The following is a 24001-nucleotide window of genomic DNA, read 5'->3' as shown; positions in this document are numbered from 1 at the left end:
CTGGTTGGCCGCTGGCTCTGCACAGGGATGATACAGCTGACCACCACTGGTTGTCCAGCACTGCTCCATCACCATCTGGAGGAAACACGCACACAGTACCAGCACTTCCTTGCTACTTTTTCCACCAAGTCAGTGTGAAGCCAAGAAGCAGATTTTTTTTGGACAGTGTGGTTAAGCAAAGTAACACCCTTCAAATAATTTCACTTTCAGTATGTGAAACCCTTCTGATGCAGTTGCGTTTTTATGAATCACAGTAAAAATAATAAGTCAAGGCTGGCGCAGTCCTACGTCCCACCACAGGATATGACTTAACGTATGAAACTATTCCTGTCAGAATCCCACTTCGTCACAATGACTGCAATTGTGATTAAAACTTCCCATCACCTGTTATCCTGTGTTTTCACCAAAGAGGAATGTGCTTCATATAATCCACGGACCCTGCCCTTCTGCTTGAGGGTTAGTCGTTTATAAAAGGAGGAGCGGGAAGGAGCAAGCCTGTAGGAGCTACAGCAAGTGAGGCTGGCTTTATAGACGAGGTGAGCCATGTAGTCAGAAAGAAACAAAAAACAACAACAACAACAACAAAAAAAAAACTTCAGGAAATGCAGCATTTGAAAGCAAATCATATACAGAATGTCATCAATGGGGTATTGTTTGGGCTACAAGCTAGTTGACAAATCAATCCCAAAATAAGATGCAGCAGCTGGATGATGTACTGCTTCAGCTGAACAATCTCCAGTCTAATCACGTAAGGCAGAGGCAACTCAGTGCTGTGATACAAACGTACATGTTAAATAATATCCTTACTACATTAGTTGATTTATCAGAGAGTCAAGAAACTTTTTTGAAAAGCTTTTTCTCCGAGCCCAAGATAAGTTCTTCAGATAAATTGTTTCATATAATCATGGGGAAAACTGGCCGAACATTACATCACAAAAAGCAGCGTCAATACATTTCGTGTCGAGTCCGTTAACTGTCATATGAAGCGCTTTGAGATTTACAAACTGAGATTAAGCAAGCTTGTATTTGCATTCAGCCGAGGCATCTCTGACACACACCTAGTGACACGTCATTCGAACGCCAAACAGTCAAAGTGGCTGAAAGGTTAACCTGACTGAAAGAAGATCAATTACAGAGAAAGAATAACAAAAGTCTCTATATGGCAAGGTATTAAATAGGACAATGTGATATGGAAAAAAAATTATTCTCTTGGTATTTTTTTGACAGAACGACAATACATGATATATACACACTGTTCACAATCATGCTCTAATATTTTATTGGACCACCTTTAGCTTTGATTTCCGCACAAATTTGCAGTGGTGTTGTTCTGGTTAGCTTAAACTCTCTCACAATATAAATCTCTGTCAAGAACTGCACTGACTTTTTTTTGCCACAATCTCATATTGTTGATGAGAGTCGGACCGCTGTTGTGTCGTTTTCTCCAACGCATACCAAAGATTCTCAATGAGGTTAAGCTCTGACCTCTATGAAGGCCAGTCTGTATGTGAAAATGGTGTCTCCTGCTCAATGAACCACTCTTTCACAGTTTGAACACAAAGAATCCTGGCACTGTCATCTTGGACTATGCCCTTGACATCAGAGAAGGAAAAAACTTTGACGGAAAAACGTGGTCATTCAGTATTTTCAGGCAGTCATCTGACCCCCTTTTTTTGAGCACCTAACACTGCAGAGCCTGGACCTGACCACCTGAAGCAACCCTAGATCACAACAGTGCTCCCACAGGCTTGTATTGTTGGCACTACGCATGATGGGTGCAGCACTTCGTCCGCCACTCTAACATGATGACGTTTTTTCATTGCTCTAGAGTCCAATGTTTATATTCCCTCGCAAACTGAAGCTTTGTTCACATACGTAGAGTTCTCTTCATATTGTGAACGTGTGAACATGATCTCCAGTCATAATTATTCAAGATCTTCTCCTGTACGCATTTCTTCCCTTGAAGATGATGGTTCAGCACTAACCTTCAAGGTTTTATGCGCTGGACAGTCATTTAGAAAATCCCCTTGGTTGCAGTTTGCTTGATGCTGACCGATAATTTGACCCTCCGGAAACAGAATAATTCTTCAGACAATGGTTGTTGAAGAAATGAAATCCTACCTACCTCACTTCATCAGTGAGGGTTGAAGGCTCAAACGTATTACTCACTGCAAGGCTCCAATGGGAGGCAGTTACCCATCTGCTTAATGAAATCCAGGCAATGCTTGCGTTTGTTGGAATTTCATGTGTAAAATCTATGAGTGTACCATGAAAACTTTATCAGAAATGGCACTAAATGTGAGTTCTTTTTCCAAATCAAATGTTGGCCACAGTCAAAAAACCAAAAGCTGAAGGCCTGACTTTGCATTGCAGATTTAAAAGCATCGTGGCCATTTTTTGGACCACAAAGGGACACTAAAAGCAGCAATGTAAGAAATACAGAACACAAACAAAAGGCCTCAAGCAATAATCGACTTATGTGCACTGCAAATATTTTACTTGGCGTGCCTCGCCAACTGTATCCAAGATTTCTTGCTCCAGAACACTAATCGTGCATCACAGTGTTCATGAACACCTGTTCTATCTCCTTCAGTGGTCCACTGCAGTAAAGATGGAGGATAAGAAGTATAGAACAAGCTCTCAGTCAATCATATTTATGGAATATAATACCAGAAACCCTTGAACTTGCTGCAGTTGGCCAGTGCAAAGAGGCGCCCGCAGCTTTGGCCTTTACAGCCACTTTTATCACACTGTGGCTTTGGTCTATGTGTCTGTGTTTGAAAGTCTGAGCGAAAGAAAGAGAGGAAGGTCAGACCAGGAGGCAGGAACCCTTATGCAGCTGAATTGGGAGAGATGAGGGTATACATGTGAAAGTGCAGTCATGTGGAAAAGACAACATGAGAAATGGAAACATATAAACAAAGAGTGGGTGAGAAAGTGTGAGCATGTGTGCGCTGAGTGGGAACGAAAATCTCTGCCTCTGTGTGAAAAAGCGGAGGCCCATCCTCTCCCGTTTCCACAGGTAATTTGCAGGCAGAATAACATGAATACTCACGACCCTCTCACACGGCAGACCTGATCTTGAGAAGACAGTCTATCAGTGAGGAGCTGACACGTTACATGACACAGACGCACACGAAAATAGAAAACAAAGATGCAATGTGGAGCTGAACAGCAAGGAAGCGAAGAGGGACGAGCACGTGGATGAAAATCTGTCAAAAAAAAAAAAAAAAGGCCAGACAGACAGACAGAGGGACAGATTGAAAGAGAAAATGGGGGCCCTATCATTCAGTTTCACAGCCTGCAGGATGAACAGGGCCTCTGTGCTCCTTCACTGTTCAAACACACCTCACGGCTGTCTGCTCCCTGCAACAACAATGCATCCGCGCACGCATACACATCGGCCTGCCTGACAGTGGGCACAATAACCCCATTGAGAGGCATTGATAGGGAGTTGAAAGAGAAAGTGAAGAGAATGAGATTGAGAAAAAGATTGACAACACACACGTACAGTCACCCAGACCACCACCACCATGACCCATACATTACAATAGTCTGGTAATCTTGACAGCGTGCATCTACTCTCTATCGTCCCTGATCCATCATTCATGGATCCAATCTGGACAGACTCTACTTAAAGAAATATGCACGCACCCATAGACACACTGGTTTGGTCAAGGGCGGACCAGCAGCGTTGTTACAGAGGGGAAGAAGGGTGGTGATAGCATATCTCCACGCTCTTTATCTGATTACTCACACAAACCCGCGCAGGAACAAGCTTGCACACACATGCAAACTTTTAGCATCCTTTCTCGTCAGCCGTTGTACATGACCACACGCAGACAAACAGGTTGGTGCTGCAAGGCAAGAAAGTCCCAACAGCACACACACACACTCACAAAAACACACTTTTATAGACCGGCCAACATAATAACATGAGGCAGGTTGAGGCGAGCACAGATAGGGAGGAGCTTCAGGGGGTTTGACATGCTTACAGCTTTACATGGTGACAGCGCGAAGCAGTTCTAATCTATGTGGATGTGCATTCTGTGAGAATGCAAATGTGTCACCCTTTTATTTTGCCCATCAGAGTGGTGATTGAAAGTGTTTATGTAGAGGAGGGGCCATTTTGAAACTGAGGCACTTTCATAACACTAAAGCTAAACAAACAGGCACACGGGAACAGTCTGCAGTGCTTGGCCCAAAACTCAGCCCATAAATGTCCAAGTCACTTTTTCCATACTCAGCAACTCCTGATGTTGTGCAGAAATGCTACAGAGAGAGGGGGGAGAGAGTAAATGATGAGGGAAAGGGGGATAAAGTGAGGAGAGGGGGCAGGAAATAGGGAGAGGGGCAGAATATAAACCAACTTAACAGCCCAGGAGCCTTAGGCAATTAGCAATGACATCATGCTCACACACACACATACACACACAACGAGGACCAGGGCCAGGTCTGTATGAAGAGCAGGAAACAAGAGCAAGGAGGCTGGGAGGATAGAAAGGGAGGCAAGGGAGAAAGAGGCAAGAAGAGGATGACAGTGCAGCATTTCTACTATGTGGTGCAGCGACTGACACGTTCAATTTTGTGGCTTGTACCAATTAAGTCACCAAACCAATGCCCCAGCATAAACCTTAAGAAGAAAAGAGATTAAGTCACCACAACCACAACCTGAAATGGTGATTAAAAGCTGCTAAATAATGAAATTAAAGGTTTTTCAGATTCAAAGCATTGCATTATCCCAGATTTCATGCATTGCTTTTTGACAGTTGTGTTTTACGAATGCGCTGCTTCTAAATGTGGATACAGCCGTGCAAATGTGATGCAAAAACCTAACCCTCAGAGTCTGTGTAACCAGGAGAAAGAAGCAGGGAGACAGGGAGGGCGAGAAAGAAGGCCGTTCCTTTGGTAATTCATGTTATTGTCAACAGCTTCAGTGCCCTCTCTGTTTCCACTGAAACACACATTGTATATCCCATAAACTGTTTCACAAAACACATTAACTACACGCCAACAAATCCCCTCCTTGTGTAAGTTAATCGTTCTTTTCTTTTTCTTAGAGGAAAAGACCATCACTTGCACATATTTGAACAGTATGTTTCATTTGCAAAAAAAAAAGTAAAGTCATTCACATTAGTCAAATCCAAACATAAATAAATAAACAAGCAATTAAGTAGCTCCATGTTTGTCTAAAACAAGCCAGCATGCAATCTGGAATTCCTGGCAGAAACTAACAGACAAAGGCTGGAAATGATTAGCTGGCCATGTCCAAGCAGCACCAAGCACCAACACCAGCCTTCGCCTCAACCTCAGGGGCTTACATACCCTATACCCCCGGACCGTTCCACGTAATGAGCGCAAGTCGAGAGAATACACTCTTTTATTGCTGTTTGTTTCACAATGAGCCTTTTTATTGCTGAAATAGTAGCCCTACGGGGAGAATTACACGGGGCTAAACACAGTCATATGTGAGGAGTGAGAACATCCCAGGTTGGGGGCTATGGCACAGGAAAATTAAACGATTGTCCTCCTGACGGGTTAGTTGCAGTGTTGGGAAGGTTAGTCTTCATATGCACCAGCTTACAGATTGCAACTTTGTTTACCTCAAAGTACTTGTAACGCATGTCCTTATAAATGTGGCGGTGAAGCTGTAAGCCCTCCACAGGCTGTGGATGTTTCCTCAGATTTATCACGGAGCGTCTCCATGTTCACTGCAGTTTCACTGCTCAACAAGTTTTACCTCTGAACAGTAATGTGAGAGAGTTTTGCAAGTTTCAGAAAGAGCAGAGATGAATTTGCATAACTGAGAAGCTTTCCTGTGCAACCGAACAGCCGGCTGATTTGGTCAAGTCTTAGTGGCAGACGTGGTAAACACACACAGTGGTGGACACCAAAACAGAACTGATCAAAAATGACCATCAGACCTTGAAAGCACAATGAATGGCGCCTGTTTACATTTAGAGACAGCTCTTTGCACACTACGATAGCCTTGATAATGCTGCACTGACATTTCTTGAATTGTTAAACAGTGTCTCCCACAAATAAACAAAAAGAAGATACAAACAAAAAGAAGCAAAGACAGGAAATGTTAGACACAAGTATGGTGATAAGCAACTCTTTCCTCGTCTTTCTTTCTCACAGTAACTTCAACTGTTTAAATGTACATTTATTCTGCAGTTTAAATCCATAAATCGGTTCAATGAGGCTGTTATCACCAAACATGTCAGTTAACAGAAAATTAAGTCACTGTTGGAGCGAAAGCAGAAAAATATTTGCAGATTCTTGCTTTTCAGTCAGACTAAATGCTTTTATAAACTTTACTTTTTTAGTTAGAAAAAATAACTGAGGTAACAGTGTCAGGGTCTCGTTATAAAACACCAAAACTTGACAATTAGTATCTTCCCAATGACACATTTTAGTGAAGCACTCTGTAGGTCTGTAAGAATTTCAGGTTTGTTTGGAAACCGCACAACTTCGTGAAGGTAAACATGACATTTTGTAGACACTTTGGCATAATGGTATGGCATGTGTTATTAGTTCAAATAAATAATAAACATTAAGTACAATAGTCAGTGATTAGTTATTGCAGGTTAAAGTGCTATGGGGCCATGAGCATTCAACGCTTTTGTTGAAGCTTGGTGTTTGGTTAGGTGACGGCAGAGCAGATTAACAACCACACTTTCCTGCATGCATATGCCCTCGGCATGAAGACAGGACAGGCTTGAGAGTTGAGAGGTTACAGAAATGTTTTGTTACATAGCGGTCGGGTTGAGGCAGCTAACGTTTAGGCACAGCGGCGACCAACGGCTGCCAGCTCGCGACCACGTTCAATTAACGGACGGCTGTGTTTGGAACGTCGCGTTTTCTAACACGAGCTCGCTCAGCAGCCCGGCGGTGACACACAAGACAACGCGCGTCCATGAACTCAAAGCAGCACACGCAGTGTCCTGTAAATATCCCCATCTGCCGCCGCAGCCTCCCAGTGCCTTTCCTCTCCCCCTCCTTCCCGACTTGTTTGCAACACAGCGGGCCCCTCAGATGCCGGAGCAATGCGTCGTAATATGACATAAAGTTCCTCGTGTTGTTCATGTTCAGGTTAAGTGCGACCCTTAGCAACCGTAACTCTGTGCGTACATGAGAAAATTCTCGGCATACCACATCACTTACCTCCTGTACTGCGGGTCCACGTCCTCCTCGGTGTGCCCGCTGCTGTCTTTTTCTCCTCCCCTCCGTTCGTTTTCTCTCCTGGCTTGTTTCTTTTTCTCCTCCCTCCCAGATGCGGCTGGTCTCCAACAGGGGGGAACCGAGGGACGCTGCTCCGGAAGCAAATGCTCCTCGCTCTTTCTCTTTTCTTTACGTTTCTTTTCATTTGAAAACATGATTTAATGGATTCATTTTCGTGCACACAATCTGCTCATACCACTGCTTTTAGTGGAATAGATGGTTGGTTGCTTTCAGTGTGGCCGAAGACTGATTTAGAGCTCAGAAAAGTTTTGTACTTTTCTGTTTCATCTGGAAAATATACACAGTGTGTCTGAAATAACTTCTTTCTTTTTACTTTTTTCAGACCAAAACTACAGATTGGATATTGCATTGAACTGAACTGATCAGAATTGAACTTTTTTTTAGATTTGATATAAACACACATGTACAATAATACTGCTGTGTGATATTCAGTCATGAAAAAAACACCTACATTCAAGGGAAACTGTTGGCTTTCAGACGTACTAAACTAGGAGTTCATCCTCTTTGAAACTGTGAGTGTGGGGAGATCAAGTTAATTAACCTGCAAAACATCCCAAAAAGTTGCTCTTTCAATCGCTTATTGAACTTCAACAGCAATAGATGTTGATTTCTTGTAGATACATACACCGAGACACAAACAGCCACAGGGCTAACATGCAGATTCTGCACTGAAAGTTTGATTATATGTGAGATTTCTTTCACCCGTAGGTCTGTTCTTGGTCTGAAATTGCCGGATGACCAGATTTTGATGGATCATTTGGAAATCTATACTCCTTCCGGTCAAATGATTTGCATCGAAGCAGATTTACTGGTTCTAAATCATTGGGCTATGAGGCATTCGCACAAAAGCAAAGAACAGCAGCACCAGGATGTCAGATATTTAAATATGCTGGCTGTTGGCAACAAATACGTAATGACTCTAATTTTATGTGAGATGTGATAATGTATTGACTTTTCTTATGCGAATGATCAGGGTTTTTTTTATGTATGCATTTGAAATGTGAAAATGACTGCAACATCCCAATTATCTGTTTCAGTGTGTCACCTTTATTGGAAGTTACAGAATGTATGTCCAGAAAACTAAGGATGGAAACTACGTATGTGGCCCTAATGAACTTCAATGTGAACTAAGAGAAAACTACCAGGTTAGATGCACTTTGAAGAATAAATTCCTGATGACGAATATTCCTCTGGCAGAAGAAAAAAAAAAAAAAGCTCCATCTGTCCTGCCCTCTCTGTGCTGAAAACAGTTATATAAAATGTGAGCGGGCCACTGTTCCAGAACCCTTTGATTATTGACGGCATTTCATTATTCGTTATTGGGGGTCCTAGCAGCGAAGCTGCAGGAACCCATTGAGTTAGTAGCTTTTCCTATTATTATTAATCCGTTTCTGCTGCAATTGAAGTCTATGGCAGCCCCATGAACGCTATGGTAAAAAGTTGTGAAATTTGGCACACGTAATCAGCCAAGTGCCAAAGCCAATGTCAAGAATTTTCATGCCCCAAAAGCTTACTCTCTAGCGCCACCAACACCCCAAAGTTCAAAGTGCATTCAGCCTAATAACTTTTGAATACTTGGTCCAAATTTCACAAATGAGGCATCGTTGGAATCCTTGGATCATGACGAGTCCAACGCACCCTATGACGTCAATTTGCGTATACTTAGATTTTCCGCCATTTTGAATTTTATCAAAAAGCTTAAAAAAGCATTTCAGGTCACAGTGATTGTCCAATTATCACGAGACTTGGCACATAGACTCTTAAGACCAAGCCGCACAAAAGTTATCGTGTGGAATTTTTAATTAGGCTTCCATTTTTCCATAAAAGCCAATCAAACTCGAGGTTGACGCCCCCACACCGGAAGTGAGGTCATATCTTGGCAACCATTTGATATCATGACGTCAAACTTATAACACAGACTCAAAACTGCTAAGGTAAGAGGCCCAAGAAGTTTGGTGACGTTCGGCCTATAGGTGGCGCTATATGTAGCAAAAATGCATTTTTGCTCATATCTTTGGACCCCTTGGTCCACATTTCACAAATGAGGTACCAGTAGAATCCCTGGATAAGGACGAGGTCAACACACTTAATGACGTCATTTGCGCCATCTTGGATTGTCCGCCATTTTGAATTTAAACAAAAACCTTCAAAAAGCATTTCAGGCCACTAAGATTGTCCAATCTCCACGAGACTTGGCACATAGAATCTTCAGACCAAGCCGCACATAAGTTATTATGTGGATTTTTTTATTTAGCTTCCGTGTAACCGCGGCAGCCAATCAAACTCCATGCCGACGCGCAAATGGGACATTTGGCCGTATCTCTGCGATGCATTGATATATCGATGCCTAACTTGGTGCATGGACTCATGACGACTTCCTGAGCGGCCCAAGCCTTCCCTATTGTGCCATTCTGCTAGGACCCCCACATCGCTGCTTGCAGCTATATTTTTTAAATGTTCTTGAACTATTTCCACCCAGAGGACTTTGTAGAGAGACGGAGGCCATAACCAATCTGCTGCCATTCTTAAAGGTCGCTGAACAGTGGCATATCTCAGCCACCGTGACAGAAATGGGTGCAAATCTGTCACATCAGATTTGATCAAATTTTAAAAAAGTGGCCATCGACACTAAGCTTACAGGCAACTTTATTTATATAGCACATGTCATTTCAGATAAATCCTAATGTGATCAACATGGGAAAATCATGAGAAAGTGAGCAAAATATGATAAATCCACACATGTGCAGAGACAAATACACACATATTTATATATCCTTGGGCATTTATACATATACACAAGTTTACATATAGGCACATAAATACATAGACACTGTTTAGGCATGCAACAACAGGAACGCTTTGAGTTTAGGTTTGAATGCAGAAACAGTTCTGTTGATCTCAGATTAGGTTTGTTCCAGAGAACCGGACCACAGTCACTGAAAGCTTGCCCCGAAATTCGAGGAAGGGCAAAAAGACTTTCACCTTATGACCTCAGAGACCCGATCAGGTTATAGGCTGTGAACAAGTCAGAGATGTACCAAGGCGCAGAAGCATTAAGTGCGTCATGGAACAGGAAGATGATTTTGAAGGTAATTCTGTATTGCACAGGTAGCCAACTATGTGGCTTCAGTGCTGGAGTGATAGTCCTTGCTGCAGCTGGCCCTGGTTCAAGTCCTGCATCGCACGGCCCTTTGCTTTGGGTTGTTCCTCCTCTCTCTGCCTCCTGCTTCCTGTCTCTCTACACTGTCCTATCTAATAAAGGCATAAAAAGCCCCAAATAATAATAATTTAAAAAGAAAATGTCCTCGTCTATCATCCGCAAATGAACAATAAAATATATTCTGGTTCTTTGTGAAATTACCAAGTGGGAGCACGAAAAGGTTCAAGAGAAGCGGACCAAGAACTGAACCTTGTGGAACCCCAGAGAGAATCGTTTTTCTTTTGACTTGAAGTTACCTATTGGAACATGAAGACTCCTGCCTCCTAAGTATGAAGAAAACCAGTTAAGAGCTCAACTCAACTGATTCACAGAGCCTTTGAAATAAAATCATCGTGATCAACTGTGTCGAAAGGACCAGTAAGATTCAGCAGAGCTGAAACTGAAGTTTTTTGTAGAGTTGTTTGTGTGCTATGGTTGTTCTGAAACGTGACTGCTACCTTTTATAAATTCTGGTATTCAAGAGACATTCATCAAGTTGTTAATGCACAATTTTCTCAAATATTCTACTTCCAAAAGGATGATTGGATGATCTAGAGTTTACAGGTAGATTAATGCTAGTTTTCTTCAGCAGACGTGTAATTAAGAAAAAATTGAAGGAGAAAGAGAAATGGGCAGTCTGTAGAGAGCTTCTGATGACATTTTCAATGTCATTCATTTTGGACTTAAAAATAGATTTGAACCTTTTGATGGGGATTGGATCAAGTGAAGAGGAGCGAGGCTCTCTGGAATTTCCATGTGAATGTAGACATTGTGGAAATAAGTTCGTATAACAGTGGAGCTAAATGGGTTTCTCCAGGAAGCTAATATATAATTTCCTATTTTAAAAACCTTTTTTCTGGAAAAAAAATCTGCAGATGTTACATTTTCTTACCAAGAGAAATTCAGTCGGTATGGATCTGGAGGCACTGATTAGTTTTTCAACAGAAAAGAATAAAAAAGGCAGAATTACATTGAATACCATTCACTGGGACTGGCGACATGTCCAGGGTGTACCCCGCCTGTCACCCTATGACCGCTGGGATGGGCTCCAGCCCCTCCGCGACCCGACCGACGGATTCAGCGGGTATAGAAAAAGGATGGATGGACTATTCCCTGGTTGGGAGACAAGATTCTCCGTCTGATCTTATTTATTAGTTGTAGGAAAGAGCATTTTTTTATATATATATCTCAAAGTAATTTTCTTTTAGTTATGTGGCGGATTGTCTTTGCTATCAGGACGTTTTCACAGTTTCTCGAAGGGGCTTTGGTGGGCCATGGATTCCATGTGTATTGAAAGTTCTTGAAGTGTGCAAGTTCGACACCTGTGATCTTTGATCCCTCAGACGACACCGGATCGAGACAGCTGCAGTAACCACATGGGCGAGGTATTAGCCTGGGAAACCTTTGACAAGCACAACAGTACAGAGTCACGTTTACAACTGCCACTTAAAAGTTCACAGTGCAATAAAAGAAGCCTGATGTTAACCTTGTCCAGAGGTGGCATCTACTTGTCTGAGCTTGGAGGATGCACCATCACACAGAAGAAACGTCTTCTGCTCCGACTAATCGGTGTTCCGAGATCTTTTTTTGGGAAGAACTGGACACCTGACCAAAGTTGAAAAGGACCAGCCAAATTGTTATCAACAACGAACTAGAGAATGTGGAGAGAATATGATAGGAAAAAATGCAATTACTGTTGCACAAAGACGTGCTTGGAAGAACGGGACAAAAATAACAATGTAAACACTTCATTACTCAGGCCTTTCAAGGGTTGTGCCAAGGAATGGCAACATTAAAAAGTAGTAAATGCTTCACTGTCCAATCTTTTAAGTGAATCCGTTGCCTGAATGCAAAAAAAAAATGTAAGTATGGATGTATCTTAACGCATCAGTGCCATTGGTGTAAGTACCAAGCATGTGTGAAGGTACCATTGGATCAGAGGTGAATAGTTGAATTTTGAAGGCGATGTCGGTCATTTAAGGAGGGCTTCGCTAGATTTCAATGCACACGACTTACAACAGCATGACCTCAAAGACACGAGAGTTTGTGCTTCGTTGACCTGTCTGCAGTCCAGATCTGTTTTCTATTGGAAGCCTATGGAGCATCATGAGGAGGGACAACAACCAGACAACAACAGCAACAACTGACTGTTGAGCAGCTGAAATCTTGTGTTCAGCAGGTCTGGACACAGATCTGTCTGCAACAATTAGTATATTTGGTTCTCAAAAGTTGCAAAAGCGGAACTTAAAGCAAGAGTGATGTAAACACGCCTGGACAGAAACATCTGTTGAAAATGTTGCTATAATCAAATTTGAGATTTATTTGTATTTTGTGTTACTGATTTTTTTTCACGATTCACTTCAAGCTTTTCCGTGAATACACTGAAAATCATTTTCTTTGCATATTGTTAATACTGTTAAATAAAGGTTCCAACAAATAAGCAAATTACCGGTGAAAGGTTTTTGTCGCGCTTTAGAAGAATTCAGGGCTTTTCCAGAGATGGGGTTTGAGAAATATTCAGTAAAATGGATGTAAACGTTTGGTGTCATCTGCATGATCCTTTACTGTACTGTTTGCTGGAATTTATAAAACCAAAAGATACATGGCATCGAGAGAATTCAATATGGCACCAAAAATACTCAACATACTCAGTGCAGTGTTATGTAAAAGCCTCTGCTCTGTAATATGCAACTGGGGGAAATGGTGTGATAAAAGAATGACACCTGGTGGTTACAAATATTCACTACATTGTATGCGTGTGTGTGCATGTGTATGAGAAAGAGAGACTACTGATTGTTTATACTAAGAAACTGCGTGTCAGAGCATGGAAATGACACCACAGCCTGTGAACTGACAAACATGCTCAGTGCCAAAGTGCCGTATACTTATGATTATGGATTAGTACATTTTGGTTATTCAAGTCAGGGGGGAACTACTTGTATTAGAAATTAGGCAGCAGATACTTTGTTTACATATTTGGAATGATAAAAACAGATTCTGCGTTGAACATAATATTTTTTCTTATTTTTCCCCAAGTATAGATGTATTTTCTTTTGAAAAACAAATGTTTGGACAAATTCGTTTACATAAAGACATTTTAATTTGAGGAGTGACTTGTTTGTCTTTTGTTTTTTGTTTTTTTTTAGCATTGCTATTCATAATTATACTAATAACAGTAATGATGATAACAGCAACAAAAATTTGTCTTTAAAAACGTTTTTCTTTGTAAATATCTTAATTGTAAGTTTTTGTTGCCACTTCAAGGAATAAAGACACCGTGTATCATTGTTGAAAGCTAAATTAAACAAAAATTATGTCACATTTAACACAACTGGCAGCCTGCAGGTGAGCGTAGTCAGCATTTTTAATTGTCCGAATTATACAACCCGTATAAAAACATGCTGGCATAAATCATGTGTGTGCTTTCGTTTAAGTTTTGGTGACATCTGTGTAACCCACCGGCAAAACAAACGAATCAAGATTATTAAAAGCAAACAACCCTATTTTTTCTGATTATCCATTTTATGTAATGTGATTACCTGTTTATAATGTCATGAATTTCTTCACTCAACTCTGTTTTACTGGTGGGATGTGGCCCAACGGCCTCTGCTCGCCTCACTGCTATGACCTGTGTCCTCCTCTCCTCCGCTGTAATTACTCCAATCCGCCAGGTGGCGCTGTGCCAATAGGCACACAACTTCTTGACCAATCACCGGTGTCGAGCATTTTGAACAAGAAGCGGGTCCTGGTGATTGTCGTCAGAAATAGCGATTCCGAATACATTATAAGAATAACAATATTATCTCTATTAGCTGGATTAAAACTGCTATTCGGGTTGAGTGTCGCTCAGCGCTGTTCATGGGGGTGGAGCCATTTGGCTGCACTTGACTCGTCTGGGGCAGTGCTGATTCCTTTCAAGTTTGGGTCGTTGGCTCGCAGTTTCCATCATGAAGCCGTTCAAGCCGTTATTTTTAAAGACCTACGGTAAACAGAGACGGAAGATGTCTGCTTGGATTTCACCTGAAGACCGCAAGCAGGCCTTCGATAGCACCGCGTCAACGGATGAGACGTCAGTCTTTGAAACCGCAAATCCCAAAAGGACGAGGTACGTTCAAATGAGTGCTATCTTTCCTAATAATTTCTCTTTCTATGAACTTTAATGTCCATCTATTATTTCCATTCTTCTTTTGATAAGGCTTCATAGCTACTGCAGTGTCAGGATAGTTACACAGTGCAACATATGGCACACAGTTCATTAATGAGCTCTTGCTTTTTGAACCACTGGAAAGGTTTTCCCTGGATACCTGCTATGCATAAAACACTTCCATGAACAAATATGTGAGGGATTGTTGACCATCTGACTAAATACAGAGATTTATGCACTCATGATCTATTTTCCTCTGGTGAAACCTGACTAATACTCATGGTTTTGTAATACCTGGTTTGTAAAACATGGTTTTGGCTGATCGAATTCTTCATTGTATTGTTGTTTCTTCTGATTGTTTATCATGTCTTTTTTTCCCTGTTCTTTTTGCTTATGATATCTGTGCTTGGTGCTCTTTAGAGGGAAGAGAACCAGCGTTTGCACTGGCAGAGCTGTCCGTCCTGCTAAGAGAAAGACCAAGCCGTGTCTGACAGGGACCAGCAGCAATGAGGACAACATCACGAGGCCCTCTTCTCCCCCCGCCCAGAGGAGAAAGACAACCAGGTGCATGGAGTTTTTTTCTTTAAATTCTATTACGATGGTGTCTGAAAGTACAGATTCAGTATTACAAACTGTTTCTACCGGTCATTGTTGAGGTCCGTTTGCATTCTCAGCTACTTTTTTTTTTTAAATCACCCACAAAGAAATTAATGGTGATTTATGGACATAAAGGAAAAGCATCAAATCTTCTCATTACAGGAGCTAGAGCCAGGTTTAGCACGTTTGAGACTTCGGCTCATTTCTTTACACTATTTAGATTTCCCAATGTCACACTGGTAAATCTGCATCTTTTACTGCTCCACGTAACGTTTGGTTTGTATTTGTATGTACCTGATTTCACTCCATTTATATCTTGCTGTGTTTCTGAAATAATCTGTTTGTGTGGGCAGAAAAAGCAGGCTTGTGTCTGCTCCAGTTTTTACAAGGCAGAGAGGCCCGAGGGTGTCTGTCACCAGTGAGAGTGAGGAGGAATCGTCTGCACCAAAACGCCAAAAACCCTCCCTTAAAATGAAGGCAGACTCCAAGTAAGTACACAGTCAGGTTGCTGGTGACCCAGTTTAAGATGCTGAAGAGTGTGTGCGACATAAATGTTGTTAACACTAACGCTACATCTCCTTTTCTTCACCTTCTCAGTGGCCATTGTCCGTCTGCCGGCCGCTTTGTAACCCGTCGCAGAGGTGTGGCCTCTACCAAAGTCTTTAAAGCGATAGCCATTGCGGTCAGCTCTTCGGATGAATTCGCTTTTGGACCCTCGCCCCCCAGCAGGATTCACCGGCCCTCCAGGAGAAGGAAGGGCCCTCCGGCATTTCAGCTGTCAAGCTCAGAGAGCTCAGTAAATGCTAGTGGGACTTGCAACTTCGCCACCAACCCTCTCCGAGAGATATCCCTCAACGAGTCGGCAGATCACATCCTCGGACCCTGCCCCAGGAAACCCATGTTCTGCTCCACGCCTTCAGCGGGCTCCTTCAGCAAACGGGGCCACGCTAAACCCTTTCTCACCCGCGATCAGGTCACCACTCCCCCCTCCTGTATAGGTGTCTTGAGCACTTTTCACGAAGACATGGCTTCACCACAGCAGCCTGTCTCCCCACCACAGTCTGCGTCAGTCTGCAAACTCCACTCTGAGGAGAGGCTGCAGAGAGAGCCGGGTTTGCATCACAATGAAGAACCATCTGTTGATTTATTTATGGAGCCAGAGAGAGTTGGCCGCAGTGACGCAGCCAAAAGCCACAGTGGAGACTCTGAGACGAAGGGCGGCGGGGAGCTACCCAGTGTCAATCTGCTCTCTGCACACAGTGAAAGCAGCAGTTATTTTGTGTCGGCAGCAGGAGGGTTAGAGTGGCTGGTAGAAGCTCTGAAGGAGAAATGCTTGAGCCAGCACTGCACAGTTCAGCTTGAGAGATTAGCCTACCCCACTGTGACTCAGCTTTGCAGTCCAACAACCTACTCATCCTGCCTGGAGCAGTCGAGCTCGGTCCACAGCTGGAGTAGTAGAAAACATCCTCAGTCTGTGGACAGCGTTGTTTTCTTTCAGTCTCCAAAAGAATCTTTTAACCATCAATTTTCTGAGACTGTCAACAAAACTGGTGATTGTTCACGATCTGTAAATAGTTTTGACGAGTCGGCTTTAGTGACAGACAGTCATGGAGCAAGCCTTTCAGCATTAGTTGACTATAAGAAGTCATTTGAAGATTTGGACATAAAAGCCCAGATGGAGCTATCAGAATCAGTCCTTTATGTTGACGCCATCCAACAGACAGATGTGAGCTGTGAGAGCATCCTGGGCACACAATTACCAGCCAGGAGCACTCTGCCAACACGGTTTATTAAAGAGGAGGCTAACAAGGCAAAGTTTCTTCCTAAGAAATGCTTAGTTCAGTTACCAAAGTTATCTTTGTCACAGCAAACAGTTCAGCAACTCAAAGCGGCAGGATTAGCTTTTAGAAAGAAGTGTGGAAATCAAGAAGCCGGCCAAAACGAAGAGGAGTCTGTCAGATGTTCTGGAGAAGCTTCGAAGTCAAAAGACAAAAAGAGTCCTGTAGATGAGAAAGTGACAACGTCCACTGATCCAGAAGCCGCAGCAGTCGCTACATCGATGCTGAAGAACAAATGTCAGGCGGACAGACTTATTGTACAAGTAAAGAGAGCAAATCTGTCACAGCGGAGAGAAATTTTGCCCCCTAAATACGCTACCTTGATATCATCAACAGATGAGTCCGGCTCGGCCAGTGATGGCCAGACAAAGAGCCACCGCAACGAAAGCGCCGCCTCCTCGAAAGTCGGAGCAAAACACGGAACATCAGCTCGCTCTGAGGATGAGATGACCTCAGGCAGAGATGGTGGGAAAAACCCTGGCATAAACGTCCCCAAAAGAAAAAAGGTGTGTCAGGCTCCGAAAGAAAAGAAAAGGAGGAGCACGTCCGCGGACCGACCCGGGACTACCAGGAAGGCGTGCGTGAGCGGAATGAGCGTGAGCCGCTGGAAGAACAAAGGCGCAGAGGGCACGCACGGGTTCGGGAGCAGGGCGGCTCAGACGGGCTGCGCCAAGTCTGCAGACTGCAGCATCACCGAGCTGATAAGCACACAGCCTCCACAGAAACGCAGCAAAGTCATTGCTGATGGCACTTCGGTAAAATGGGTCATTCTCTCGTAAACAAATGACAAACATAGATTAGACAAAAGGATATAATGTAGATTATTGATAATTGTGAGCTGCAGCCTGTTTTCCTAGTGCCTTGAGTGAGATGGGAAAAGGTTAGAATGCAGTTTTATGGTACTGGGATCTTGTTTTTGTGCATAAAGATTTGAAATAAGACCACAACATCACGTCTTTCCAGATCCAGGATATCCTGCTTAATCCTGAACACCTCCCCATCTTTACTTCTAAAGTACTCAGCTCCTCTCGGGTGCTCTTTTTCTACCTGGTCAGCTCACAAACCTGTTGGCAATGAACCTAATTAGCTGTGAGACTTTCCATCAGGTGCTTTGTTTTATTCGAATGGCCTGACGCAACTGTCGTTGCACATGTGTAAACAACTGCTTGGCAAAGATGTTAAAGTTTAGGAAGCGTTTAAAATCTGTGTCGTTTATAATCTGTTTGTAGGAGTTGTTGGGAGGCACGGTGAACTTCTCCACCCCGGTCAGAGAAGGTCGGCTCAACCTGTCGTCTCTGCTGGCCGATTTGACATCCAGCACACAGACCTGGAGCCGACTCAAAGCTGTCCTCTCTGTTCATCGCAAGGGCAAAGGTAATGACACTCATCTGCCTGTCAATGGGCTTTGACTCAAAGTCAAGTACAGGTTCCCCTTAATATTTTCTTGTTCCCTCTCCCTTTAGTGCAACTCACTCCGAGGAGTGTAAGGCTGTCGCCACCGGTCTCTCGAAAGCGAGCAGCGTTAGCAGATGTCAGCCAGGATCTCTTTGCCACGCCATTTCGCACGCCACTTTCCCGACGCCTCCAGTCACAGCTGCTTAGCCAACACTCCCTGGTACGTCTACGCACCCGCAAACACGGCGCTCGACAAGCAAATATCCGCCGCCTAACTCCGACCCAGGACGTGCGAATCTGTAGTTAACACACGCGTGTAATCTCCCACCTTGTGTCTTTTGCCGCAGGTTGTGTGTGAAGATGCCGATCTGCCGGATGCAGAGAAGGTGTATGCTGAGTGTGGCCAGCAGCATCCTCTGCCCTGGGAGGAGTGCATTCCTCGTCATCGTATGAAACAGTGTGTGAAGATTGGAGAGGGGACTTTTGGTGAGGTGTTCTCCACCACCAATGCTTCCGGAGACACCGTGGCACTCAAAGTATGTGTATTTTCTTGAGGTATAGTGTTGACTGAGATCTGTCAGTGTAATCAACTGTAATCCCAACTGTATTGTTAGCAAACTGACTTTACAATCCTAACAAAGATGCATTTTCAAAGATTTTAACTTCCCTTTGGGTGGGAAATGTTTCACTTAAAAGCTTCATCTGTACAGATTGTGTGAAGTTTATACTTCGGTTTAGATGGCATATTATATTACCTCTTGCTCTTACGTTGTCTTTTGAAAGTACAGAACCCTGAATTGTAATCTAACTGTTAAACATATCAGTCCTCTGCAGAACAAACATAAAAAAAAACACATTTGGTTAAGCTTTGGGCATTTGACACGCCTATATTATCAATGTAGCGACTCGTAAAAACCCTCTCATTTTGTGACCATAACTCAGCAAATGATGCTGACTCTAATGACTGATACAATTATAAGGAAAAGCCAGTGAGTGCACCCTCAGTTTGAAGTATATGAGCAGGCATCTGTGGCCTGACTCAAGAATGAGTCTTAATCTCCGAGCTTTAGTAAAAAACAGCCACATGGATGTTTTGTCATAACCCGACATTGAATGCAGATATCTGTGTTTGTTCCCAGTTAACGCACTGAATTCTGTTTTCAGATCATTCCTCTAGAGGGCAGCGAGAAGGTGAACGGCGAGGACCAGAAGAGCTTTGGCGAGATCCTGCATGAGATTATTATCTCGAAGTGGGTAGAACTCTGATTACAAACCAACTCGGCACACTTCATGATTCTGTTTTTTGGGGCTGAATGTTTATCGATGCGTAATGATGTAACTTGGAAAGCACTTCAAAATGGTCCAGCCGGGCTGCGCTAATGAGCAGCGTTGGTGTGTTTTACTACCAGGGAGCTGAGCAGCCTGAAAGAGAAGCAGCAGAACCAGACTCATGGTTTTATTGGACTCAATGAGTGAGTTTTCTTCTTTTTTTTCTCGATGGCTGTCACTGTCTCAGAAGTGTTTATGTGACTTGAGGGGTGTGTGTGTGTCTGTGTGTGTGTGTGTGTGTGTGTGTGCATTCCCTCTCAGCCTCCACTGCGTTCAAGGCTGCTACCCTCCAGATTTCCTGAAAGCTTGGGACGCATTTGACCAACGCAAAGGCTCTGAGAACGACAGGCCAGGTTAGTGATTGGATGGGGAGGGAACTATTTTTTTTAAACTCGTCTTTCAGGTTGCGGTGGTGAAACTTGGAGGCATTTAAGTAGAATGATTTTCTGTTACCATATGAGCAGTATGATATTTATCAACTTGAGTCCACCTATAGGCCTCATCAGTTCATGGGGACCAGGCTATGTGTTAGTCTGCTTCATCTGGTCTCTTTTTTTGTGTGTTTTGTGTCAGATTTCTTTGAAAAAGATCAGTTATTCATAATCCTGGAGTTTGAGTTTGGAGGCGTTGACTTGGAGAACAGCAACGGAACGGTAGGCACAGAGTGACAGATGCTACTATTGATGGCCCTGAAGGTGTTGGATCTTTATTCTTGTTTCACTTAAGCACAAAAGATGCACTTGAATATACGTGAACAAGTTGAATTGAAATGCAGCCCGGAGGTCGTGACAGAAAATTCTGAACATCTTAAAGATTGGTAGCCTCTGCAAATATGATGTATGGATTGAGGAGGGGCAAGCCATTAGATTGTAATTTGATGATGCTTGACTGGTGTTAATTTGAGCCATTTTTAAGTTGGCGTCTTTAGGGGTGGCGAAGAGCATCCTTCACCAGGTCACCGCTGCCTTGGCTGTTGCTGAACAGGAGCTGCGCTTTGAACACAGGTGGAGTACACTCGCACACGTTCATAAACTACAGAACTGACTCTGTGCGTCGATACTCAGGTATGCTGAGCTGTACATACACGTATCTTTTTCAATTAGCTTAATGACACAACTTTGTATTGCAAGACGCATGCGAACAGCCCCCATTACTATACACTGAGCTTAAAAATGCTCATTCTTGATCTCCTGACGACTGGAACAACATAAGCTCACATTCCTTTTCGTTAGCTATGGGAGATGCTGCATTCAAACTTTGTGGTGACGCTGTCGGTGTATTTCACATTTGTGCCAGTGATGATTCGTCGGTGTCCTGTAACGGTCCCAAACTGTTTACCGCAGGGACCTCCACTGGGGCAACGTGTTAGTCAAAACAACCAGACAGAAGAGGGGGAGCTTCCTTCTGAATGGAACAACTCGCAGCGTGGAAACCAAAGGGGTGCTGGTCCGCATCATTGACTATTCTCTGTCCAGGCTGGAAATAGGTCAGTATTTCATTTTTCCTCTTCCGACTTGCTTACAATCATATTCTGAGTGGCTTCGTTTATTTACAACAACCCTCCCAATGTGGAACATGTTTTGTTTTGTCCAGATGATCTGACGGTGTCCTGTGATATTTCAAACGACGAGGAGCTTTTCATGGGCCAGGGAGACTACCAGTTTGATATCTACAGACTGATGAGACAAGAGAATGGGTCAGTGACTAATTCAGATAAGCACATCTCATGTAATTTGGCTGGTTTTCCTATTTTTGATGCCTGAAACTATTGCGTAGGTTCCTCTGGGGCACGGACTTCCAAAGTCGCTCAGATATGATACATCTATGTAATTACTACTACTTATCCCTTTTGAGATTGTAGGCAGTCATTTGTAAATGAAAAGTTGCAGAGCCTTCATATTCCGGTCGAGTTCTTTTTGATTTGACTTGACGAGTCCGATATAAAGAAAAAAACAAACCTCAAAGCAGCTGGTTTTAAAGATGAAAAGTAGGGCTGTTATAAGATGGGTACATCTCATTTGTTGTTTGTTGGGTGGGAGATAAATTTAGAAGAGAAAATCAGAAAATACAGCCTGACACCAACTGTTCACGGTGACATCTACAACAGATCAATTGAAAGTGACATCTGTTTGAAAAAGGTAAAAGTTGCAGCATAAACCAGACACAGAACCTGAGAATCGCACCTTGCCCTTCAGTTGATCCATCTACCGTTGGTCCAAGCCCCATCAGAAATGGGCTCCATGGAAGGGTGGCTGTCAAGAAGCCGTTCTTTAGGAAGGGAAACGGGGAGAAAAGGCTGAGCTATGCCAAATGACACAAGGAATCGGGGACAAAAGGTCTTATAAAGGGATGAATCCTCCCCAGAGTCCGGACCGCAACATTACTGAAGCAGTGTGGGATCATCTTGACAGAGAACAAAACAAAAGGAAGCCCACATCCAAAGAAGAGCTTTGGGATGTCCTTCAAGAAGCCTGGAGAACTACTCCTGAAGACTCCTTAAAGAAGTGACAGAAAGCTCGTGTAGAATGGTTCAGGTTGAGTTGAAGAATAAAGGTGCTCAGACCAAATATTGACTTTCAAGCTTGTTAGAATGGTGCCAATTCTGTTTGTGTGTACATTTTAATAAATCGCTGCCGGTAATCTCCATCTTCCTAGTAATATGCAAAGAAATGAGCTGCAGAGTCTTTTGCACAGTGCTGTACATCGTCTCACTTTTGTTCAGAGCTGCAACAGAAACTTTCTTTGTCAAACATGCAGCTCCATCCAGCTTTTACATGCTTTTTATTGTCACAGTGATAAATCAACACCTCAGCACTGTTGTTAAAGTTGTTCATTCATATTCTGTCTTGCCCCCCCCCCCTTGCTACAGAAACAACTGGAGTAACTACCACCCACATACTAACGTGCTGTGGCTGCACTACCTGTGCTCCAAGCTGCTTTCTATGAAGTACCGTAACTCCGGAGGTAGAGGTGCCAAGAACACACGTCAGGATCTCATTCATTTCTCTGACAACGTCCTCCACTACGGTTCTGCCACAGAGGCGCTTCAGAACTGCCCCATGTTCCAGTAAAATGTTCAACTTCCTGTTGCTTGGCAACACTGGCTCTTTTGATGGTCTCTTGGCTGTGTTTCATACAATGCAAGTTGGATGTCTTCAGGCTTCTTTGTTGTTGTTTTTTTTGTTTTTTTTTAATTCTTTGCCAATTAAAACATCACCTTGAGAGCTCTGAAAAATGGGGTTTACTTTCACAAATTTAAGCTACCTCAGATAATTAATTTGACCTATTTAATTACTCGATGAGAAGAATCGCTACGGTTAAGCACATTAATTCAGGAAAAAACGGGGCTGGCCACAAAATTGAATCGGATCCGAGACAAAATGTGTTGGTGTAGTCCACTACACAAGCAGGGCGTTCAAAAAGCAGAACACCGACCTTTGCTCTGTGCCCCAGAATTTCAATTTTCTCGTAGTGGGTAAGTAAATATGATTAAATCCACCTAATGAAGGTTCTGAGTGTGTTGCCATTTTACAAATTACACAAAGATTTAATGGCTGTGCGCTTTTTGTCAAGAGAGAATACCTTTTTTCATTGGACATTTACCTTAAGCCTGTGGCATGTCAGAAAAGTTGTAATGCTGTGTGAGATGGAACTAAAAACAGAATGCAATGCAAATTTGTGTGTCGTATGAACCAATATTTTATTCAAAATGGATCTTAAAAAAACTATGTAAATATATTAGGTCATCTTGAAATTGATGGCACTGATGTGAAAAGAACCGTGTTTACCACTGTTGCATCTCCTCTTCATTTAACAGACCAGAGACCAGTCTCTGTTACCTTTGAAAGGGGAATGCTGTCACATTCTTGTCTGATTTGAGTTTCTAGCAACTCAATAGTCCCGAGTCTTCTTTGTCTTGTTTTGTCTTTTGAAGATATTATGCATCATAGATGGTGGAATACTCAAAGTATCCACACATTTAAAATGAGTACTATCTTTCTGAAATTGCTCCACAATTTGTACATGCACTTTTCTGCAGATTACTAAGCCTCTGTCCATCTTTACCTCTGAAAGACTCTGCCTCTCTAAGGTGCTCTTTATACCCAATCATGTTACTAAACTGTTTCAGATTAACCTTGTTAGCAGCAACCTGTTCCTCCAGCAATTTCTTTTTAGAAACTCGTACTTTTCCAGCTTTTTGTTGCACCTGTCCCAACTTTTTTGAGACCTATTGCTGTTGTCCAATTCAAGAGG

General features: G+C 42.9%; 2 protein-coding genes across 4 annotated transcripts in view; one reads left to right on the top strand and one right to left on the bottom strand.

The window, feature by feature from the left end:
• The window catches only part of apbb2b (amyloid beta (A4) precursor protein-binding, family B, member 2b), a 54524-nt gene extending 47274 nt beyond the window's left edge, over positions 1-7250 (bottom strand). For all 3 annotated transcript variants that reach the window (XM_075462879.1, XM_075462880.1, XM_075462881.1), the window contains exon 1: positions 7168-7250. The gene's annotated coding sequence lies outside the window, so the exon portion shown is untranslated. The remainder of the gene's footprint in view (positions 1-7167) is intronic.
• Positions 7251-15711: 8461 nt separating this feature from the next.
• haspin (histone H3 associated protein kinase) lies at positions 15712-23994 on the top strand. The gene is made up of 12 exons (XM_075462352.1): positions 15712-17778; positions 18253-18397; positions 18487-18638; positions 18766-18954; positions 19583-19668; positions 19828-19890; positions 20009-20100; positions 20321-20400; positions 20663-20751; positions 21091-21233; positions 21341-21443; positions 22617-23994. The coding sequence occupies exons 1-12, from the start codon at positions 15712-15714 to the stop codon at positions 22816-22818; spliced, it is 3411 nt and encodes a 1136-aa protein (XP_075318467.1). The 3' UTR covers positions 22819-23994.
• The last annotated feature ends 7 nt before the right edge of the window (positions 23995-24001 follow it).

This window comes from Odontesthes bonariensis, chromosome 4 (genome assembly GCF_027942865.1).
Source record: "Odontesthes bonariensis isolate fOdoBon6 chromosome 4, fOdoBon6.hap1, whole genome shotgun sequence".
Lineage (NCBI taxonomy): Eukaryota > Metazoa > Chordata > Actinopteri > Atheriniformes > Atherinopsidae > Odontesthes > Odontesthes bonariensis.
Note: the sequence above shows the minus strand (reverse complement) of the source record. Positions and strands in the feature narration are given on the sequence as shown.